Here is an 8,186-nt window from a genome sequence, read left to right as displayed (position 1 = left end):
TCTGCCCTCTAGCAGCAAAGACTTCCTGGAGTTTACTGACCTCAGATTTTGGATCAGGAAGGATGTTTGAAGGTTCTTCTTGCTGGGTAACTGTGTTTTGGCATTTACCAGCCTGCACGTTAAAGCTTGGTGTATACTCAGCAGTCTCCTTACTAACAGGAGACACCATCTTTGGACCACTCACACATCTTTGGAGATGACAGTGTGGCAGCTCAGAACAGGGAAGTGATTCATTCAAGGTCCCTCAGCTGGGAGGTGGTGGAAGTGGGTGGGAGTCAAACCCAGACCCTGTCACCCCAAGGCCAGGGCCGAAGACTCCTTTAATTACTTTCTCTACACCAACTGTGTGCCCTAGATGTGTCACAAAGAACGTACATTTAGGATGGAATGGAAGAAATAAGGGCTTGGAGGGATGGAGACTTGGGATCAAACCTTGTCTCTAAGATTCTCATGGGACCTTGGGTGGGAGGGTACCCCCTCTGCACATCCAGTCCATCTGTCAGGCACAGCTGAGGACAGCAATATCTGTCTGTTCACAGGTGTCTGGGAAGATCCATGACTCCGTGAGACACTGGACACAGCACTGCACGCAGTGAGCCCTGAGAGAGTGTTGGTGTGGAAAAGAGAGGGAGCGAGGAACACACATGAAATGGCTCTAGATGTTAATAGGTCTTTCACCTTCTTTGGCCTCAGTTTCTTGTGTCCAGTCGGTTCGTTCATGACTCATTTTTCCTGCAGCTCCTACTATGTGCTCTGTATCCCCACACAACAGCTCCACCATGAATCTCTAAAGAGCAATCTGCACTCTGATCTGCTGACCCCAAACCCAACCACTTCATCCTCAGGCTCCTCCCTGTGGGTCCTGGCCTTTCCCCCTCCTTTACCGACAGCGGGCATTACCGGGAGAGCCCTGAGTCTCGGAATGGGAATCCCTGAGTCTAGCCCTTGGCCTCCTGCTGCCCCGCCCACAGGCCCCAGGAGGGAGGTGGGGAAGCAGGAGTGGACAAGGGTCCAGCTGCAGCTAGTCGAGCTGCACCGGCCTGGAAGCAGCTTAGGTTCCTGGTTCCCACTGGGGCCAGAGTGACACCTGATCCTGGGGGATTGTGAAACGGCGAGAGGTTGCAGCCGGCCCGCCTGCCTTGTCCGCTGAGCCCTCTACCCGGACGGCTTCGGCCCCGCCCCTACCCCACGCCCCCCAGGAAAGCGGTTAAATCCCCCCTTCCGGGCGGCGCCTCACTCCCGCCCCGGCGAGCACCATGCCTACCTGCCGCCTCGGTCTGCTCGTCGCCGCCCTCCTCCTTGGCCTGCTGCTGGGTCTCCCCCCGGTCACAGGTGAGTGGGGCGGGGAGAGGCCTGGCGCCCAAAGGGGCCGAACCAGGAGCGCCGGGAAGGAGCCCGGCAGAAGCTTAGCCTCTCTGGGGACGGAGAAGTGAGGATTCCCGGGGTGGAAGTGGGGAGTCCCATGAAGACTAAAATGCGGGGATCCCTGGTGCCTAAAAGTGGTGACCCTTGGAGCTTTAGATGTGGGGTCCAATGTGCTGGAGGTGGGGAGACACTGAAGGCTGACATATGCGCGGGGGGGGAGATGGGGACACTCTTTGCTGACAGTGGAGAGGCGGGGACCCTGTGCCTGGACATGGGAAGCTCCTAGACGCTTAGTTGTGCGGGGGTCCCCTAAGAATTGAGGGCTCAGAAGCCACGAGTTTGGTCACTCCTGTCGTCCCAGGTATCGGGGACCCCGGCCCTGGAGGTGGGGCTCTCTCAAGGCTGTAGTGGGATGTGGGGAGCAGGGACTGAGACTCAGAATTCCCGGGAGATTGAGATTTGGGGCCGTCAGACAGGAGGCGGGCATCCTCTGAGAGCGGGACTGAGTCCCCCACTGCGCGTCTGCCTCCCAGGCACAGGAGCAGAGAAATCAGGCCTCCCAGGCACAGGAGCAGAGAAATCAGGCCTCCCAGGCACAGGAGCAGAGAAATCAGGCCTCCCAGGCACAGGAGCAGAGAAATCAGGCGTGTGCCCCGCGCTAGAGGTGGACCTGAACTGCACGCAGGAGTGCCTCTCGGATGGGGAATGCGCGGACAATCTCAAGTGCTGCCGGGCCGGCTGCGCCACCGTCTGCCAGATGCCCAATGGTAACGCCGGGGGACCCACGCGGGGCGGGGCGGGGCAGCGGGGGTTGGGAGGGGGAGGGAGTGCCCAGTTCTGTTCCGGGATCTGGGGCGCGACCGACCCAGGGGTCCCCGACCAGGTCGAGGCGGATGGAACCAGATCAGCCCGTGCTCTCCTTCCCACGGCTCTGGCGAGACCTAGGCGTCGCTGAAGTGCAGCCAGGGGGAAGGGAGGTCCCCCACTGCTAGCCGGATTCATTGCTCTGGGGCATGACGGACTTCCGGGACGCACCGCGGGGACGTTGTTCCGGAACATTGTTCTCTGAGATCAGGGGACCTGGTTCGGATTTTCCTCCTGGCTGGGTTTAGCCGCGGGGCAGCCTAGGGCTGCCCAATGGGCTGGGCCGCAAGGTCTGGGGCGTTCCTCCCCATTAGCGTCCCTACCCTGGGGCCTCCCCAACCCAGGAGGAAGGACTTAGGACGCCTGCTGGCAGGACTCCCCGAATTCCTCTGTCCAGATGGAGACTTTCCAGGTTTAGGAGAGCACCCAGCTCATCTTAAAGATGTGGATGTGAGCTACGAAAGAGAGCAAGGTTCTTGTCCAAGGTCACATTGCCATCTCTGGCTGGGCAGGAGTCATAACGCAGGGGGTTCCTTTCTGCCTGAGTGGTTTGAAGAATGTCAGGACCCCTCCCAGAGCACCTCTCCCACTTCTTCATCTTTAAAACACTCTTCCACTCTAAGGATTGAGTGAGAGAGAGAAAGTGTGTGAAGCTGGCCTGTCATAAAAAGCACTTGCTGGAGCTCAAGACTGTCCAGCAGGCCATGGGGGCTCCTATCAGAGCAGGAAGCTGTGAAATCCAAGCTTCTCATTTTTCAGAGGGAAAGACTGAGGGCTAGAAGCCGGGATAGGACTTGGATCCCAAGGTGCTGGGATCACTTGTCTTTATCCAGAAAAAAATCCTCTGTGATGCTCCCACCTTGTGATTTCTCTGAAGATGCCCACAGGGGCCGGGAAGGTTTGAAACTAGAGACTCAGTCACTCATGAGCAGGGAGGTGGGAGGTGGAGGGAGGACAGGCCCCTCGGGGGCTTCTGGGTCTGGGGGCCTCTAACCTGGACCAGAGGGAGGAGGCCCAGGAGAGGAGGACACTGGGAGAGAAAGACAGACACATGAGAGAGGAGGTGGGGGGAAAGAGGAGTCCCTGCTGTTAGGGGGAGTCTCTGCTGTTCCCTGGTCTCAGATGGACAGACTGAGGCAGGAGGAGGGGCAGGACCAGAGGGCCTCCTGAGCTAGAATCCTAGTCGTGCCATCAGCTGGTTGTGGGTCCTGAGCAAGTCGCTTCACCTCTCCGAGCCTCTGCTTTCTCGCTGGCAAAATGGGATGAGAATCCCAGATGTTGTAGGGTCGACATGAGGCTAAATGAAATCATACATGTGAAATGTCTCAGGAGAGAGTAGACCCTGCACACACAGTGGCTTGTTTTGTGAGAACCCCGCTCCTGATGCCTTTCTGTCCGGGGGCAGCTCGGTATTGAGAGCTCCCGCCCTTCTCAAGGGAAAGGGTGACTTTGTGCGAGGAAGACGGCCCCTCCTGTCCTCTGCAGCTCATCACCCAGCTGTGTGCCCATCTGACATTTGGCTGGGCTTGCTCCTGGGGCTTCTGGGCATTGAGCCAGCTCCCTTCTCCTTGACCCTGGAAGTGGAGCACAGGGTGTGTGTGTGTGTGTGTGTGGACATTGGAAGGTTGGGCTCAGGTCTTGGTTTTACTTAGGATCAGCAGTATGCTGTTGGGTGATGCCTTCACATCTCTGGGTCTAATTTTCCTCCTCTGTAGTAGGATTGGGGTAGAAATATCACCTACAGAAGAGAGAGTTGATGTGGAGGTTTAAAGGAGAAAATGAATTTACACTAAGGGCTTTGTAATCAGCACATCTCTGTGGTGTTATCTGTTTGTGTGTGTGTTAGTGGAAGAATGCTTGTCTGGGTGTGGATGAGTGAGGTTGTATGGGGGCCTTGGTGCTAGATGATGGTAACTGGGAGTGAATAGATGGGAGTGAGTGAAGAGATTGTGGGTGTATAACCCCTCACACGTGCACTGCACTTTACAGCTTACAAAGCAGCAGAGTGCATGGCGCACAGACCTGAAGCCAGATTCCTGGGTTCATATCCTGTCTCTACCCTGTATGACCTTAGGCAAATTACTTAGCTTCTTGGTACCTCAGTTTCCTCATCTGCAACATGAGGAAATAGTAACAGTTCCTTGCACCCTGTTTTAGGATTATCGTGAGGATTAGATGAGTTAATATACGTCAAATGCTTAGGATAACGCCTGGCACATGGAAGCAGCTAAGTGTTAACTGCCGTCCTTACTCATTATTATTCTTATTACAAGGACTTTGTGCAGGGAGAAGGAATATATGTCTGTTGCCTCCACTGCTTCCACAGCAGCCCCATGACATGGGCAGCACAGATCTCATGTGACACCTGAAGACATGGGGCTCTGGGAGATTTCTGGCCCCAGGTCACAAAGTTAGGAAAAGGCAGATCTGGGACTCAAACTAGGGCCCTATGATCCCAAACCACTCAGGGAGAGAGCAGAGGAAGGGAGGTTGCAGGTGATCTCCCAAGGTCCCCTGAGATCCACTCCAGCCCCCAAGATCCACTTAGGCAGACAGCTCTCTTGTTTGTGAATCCAGGTGGGTGGTCGTGCTGTGGAGACGTGTTCAGCTCCCTGCTTCCCCTCTGCCCACCCCCCCACCCCTTTTTCCACCCAGAAAAGAAGGGTTCCTGCCCTCAGGTGGACATCGCCTTCCCCCAGCTCGGCCTCTGCCTGGACCAGTGCCAGGTGGATAGCCAGTGTCCTGGTCTGTTGAAATGCTGCCACAATGGTTGCGGGAAGGTGTCCTGTGTCACACCTGTCTTCTGAGGTAGGTGGCCTGGGGGGAGGGGTGCATTGATGCCCAGATGTGATGACACCTGCAGGAGGCTGAAAAGGAGAACCTGAGCTAACACACTGCTGTTCCCTTCTCTGTCCTTTGATTTACTTTCATCCACTCAACAGATTCACTGAGCGTCCATCACATGCCAAGCACTGCTCTAGGTGCTGGGGATGCTCCATGTGTGAACAAATCGGACACAAATTTCTTTCTGATGGTTTTATATGCTTAGTGAATGATAAACAAAATAAATATGCAAGTATACTCTGTGAAATGTCAGCGGGAAATAAATGGCCTGGAGAAAAAGAAAACAGAGTGGGGATAAGGAGTGGGGATGGGGGGCGGCAGGGAGCAGTACTGCAATTTTTTCCTGGGACCTCCCAGAAGGCAGCATATGAACAGACTTGATGGAAATGATGGAGGGGGCCGCGAGCATATCAGGGAGAATGTTACGGCCCGGGGGCAGCAGGTGTAACGCAGTAGCCTCCCTGGTGAGTTTCAGGAAAAGCCAGAAGGCTGCAGCCTGCTGATCAAGGAGAGAGCAATAGAGGAGAGGGTCCGAGAGGTAGGTGGTAAGCGGGGGGGACCTGATAGACCATGTAAGGACTTTGGTCTTGACCCATGGTCTTGACCCAGAAATGTCGGGCCCTTGGGAATGGACACGCTCTGACTTAGATTTGCAAAGATTGCTGAGGGTGCTGTGTGGAGGCCCTAGGGGACAGTGGCAGAAGCAGGGAGACCAGCGAGGAGGCTCCTGCAAGAGGCCAGGTGGGAGATGATGGACCAGGTGACGTAAGTGGGACCTATGTGAAGGTAGATGGGACAATATTTGCTGATGAATTGGGCTGTGAGAAGATTTACTCCTTTTCCCCTTAACACCCACGTAAATAAGTCAGTGGCTGGAGGAGCAGCTGTGTCCTGGGAGGGCGGGTGGTGGCTGCATGGGTTGGGGAAGTAGGAAGCTCTTTGCATAGGCCAGTGCGAGGCAGAAGAATTGATCTTTACTCTGGCCAAAAAGCTTGGCTTTTCAGGACGGAGCTGATAGAGATCAGTTCATTTCAGTTCCGTTTCTCAAATGCCCCTTTCGAGTGTGTTGAGCACTTATTCTGTGGCAGGCAGGGCTACATTCAGCCACCTGGGGGGGCTCTGACCCTGGAAGGAAAAGATTGTGCAGCCTCTCTTTCCCCACATATAATGAAAAATAAAACAATATTAAGTCATAAAGCAAGTGTAAGAAAATAAAGAGAAGCAAAACCAAAGAACGTGCATCGTCAGGCCATTGCAGGATCCAGCACTGTGCCGCCACCTCTGTGCCAGGTTCTGGGATGGAAGGTGACCACCGCCCTTCCTCACCGAGCTTGCAGCCCAGTGGCTGAGGCAGACAGACGGACAGACGCCCCCAGTGCCTGTCGTCGCTGTTGCAATGGAGGGAAGGGCTGGGTGTGACGGGGACATAGAAGAGGAAAGCCTCACCCAGGTGGGGGTGGGGAAAGGAGGGAGCAGGCGTCCCAGAAGGGGCTCTGAGCCAATCCTGAAGGATGAATGAAAGGTCGGTACTTTGGTGAAGTACAGCAGTGGGGAGGCTGTTTCAGACAGAGGGAACCGGACAAGCAAGAACCTGGAAGGGCCCTTTGGTTGAAACCTCATTGTTGATCTTGCAATACTTTTGATAAGCTCTCAGCCAAGGGACCGGCAGGTCAGTGATGGAACCTATTGCCCAGATGTGAAGACTGAGACCCAGAGAGAGGGGAGGACGTGCCCAAGGCCCCAAGGTTGTTAATTCAGTGCCTGAGAGAGAGAGAGAGAGAGAAAAAACCACGGCCTCCCCAGGGACCAGAGCTCTCCACCTCTTGTCTCCATCAGTGTCAGCTGCATGGGCTGGCTTTGCTTTCAGGAAGACCTGGGCTCAGATTTCAGCTGTGACACTTAACTAGCCTTTTTCACCTCCCTGAACTGCAAATATTTTGCTTATAAAATGGGATAAATAAGATAATAAGATCTTTTTGATCAGCTAACCCAGCTTAGCCAAAGGAATAGGGGCATGGGGGAACTTCCTAGTGGTGGAAGGATTCTTAGGGACATAAATGACAGTGGCCCCTCAGGAAGGTCACAATGGTCAGTGGGGACCATGGTACACCCAGGTGTGTCTGGGGATGGTCAGAAGCAGAAGAGATGAGACTAGGACCTTCCAAAAAGTGCAGGCAGAGCCCCAGGGCCTCAAGATGGTGAGGCTTTCCTGGGGGCGGAGGTAGGGAGCTAAGGGGGGATGTGATGGGGTAGGGGGAGCTTTGGCCCAGAATTTAAGCTGCAGGCATTCTTGTCCAGTATCATGGATACTGTTGTTGACGGTATTATTGTGATTTTCTTCCTCCACCTCCAGCCACCAGCCTGAGGAGTAGGGGAGTGGAAGTGTCTGCCTGGCCCTGTCTGGCTCCAGCCCAGCTGCCCTCCTCCCTTCCTGGCCTCTGTGCTCCCTCCTGAGCGGCCACAGCTGCTTCTTTTCCAACCAATAAAGTGACCACTTCCAGCACCGATGGGGCTGTGGCCTCTGTTCTTATTATTCTGGCTCATTCCTCCCACGACTCTGGGTGGAGGTGCGGGCATGGGGGTGCAGGGTGCAACCAGATCATCCAGGCACAAAGTCTGAGATCAGCTCTGACACAACGAACATAAACTCAGGGCTCATCTGTGTGCGCTGGCACTTTGCTGGGTGAGTCCGCCCACCAGCCCTATGCGGTTGTTGGTTATTCTCCCAGGGTTTTGGAGGAGAGAACTGGGGCTCAGAGAGATGCTGGAATCCTTCCAAAGTCACTGGGATTCGTTGCCGGGGGTTCTGACAACAGCAGCAGCGTGTACTGTGTGCCAGACACAGGGCTGGGAGATTCACTTGTGAGATCTTCTGGATCCCCAACAACCCTCAGAGTAGGTGATGACAGTCCTGTGTTACAGACGGGGACTCCACCAAGTCACTTGCTTGGGGCCACACAGAAAGAAGGTGGCAAAGCCAGGGTCCTTCGCTGTAGCTGCTTTTTAAAAATCAAACCGTTATTTTGTATAAATAATATTCACATGGATCAATATTCAAAAGGTAAAAAAAGAATACGCAGTGAAACATCTCTCACCCTTGACCCTCTTCCTGC

General features: G+C 54.7%; 1 protein-coding gene across 1 annotated transcript; it reads left to right on the top strand.

Moving 5' to 3' along the window:
- The first annotated feature begins 1,030 nt into the window (after positions 1-1,030).
- Positions 1,031-7,580, top strand: WFDC2 (WAP four-disulfide core domain 2). Its single transcript, XM_082644993.1, has 4 exons — positions 1,031-1,332; positions 1,899-2,132; positions 4,885-5,037; positions 7,427-7,580. Exons 1-3 carry the CDS (start codon positions 1,257-1,259, stop codon positions 5,034-5,036), a joined length of 462 nt encoding a protein of 153 aa, XP_082501119.1. The 5' UTR covers positions 1,031-1,256; the 3' UTR covers position 5,037; positions 7,427-7,580.
- The last annotated feature ends 606 nt before the right edge of the window (positions 7,581-8,186 follow it).

Source organism: Mesoplodon mirus, assembly GCF_964341445.2.
Source record: "Mesoplodon mirus genome assembly, chromosome: 15".
NCBI classification, from domain to species: Eukaryota; Metazoa; Chordata; class Mammalia; order Artiodactyla; family Ziphiidae; genus Mesoplodon; species Mesoplodon mirus.
Note: the sequence above shows the minus strand (reverse complement) of the source record. Positions and strands in the feature narration are given on the sequence as shown.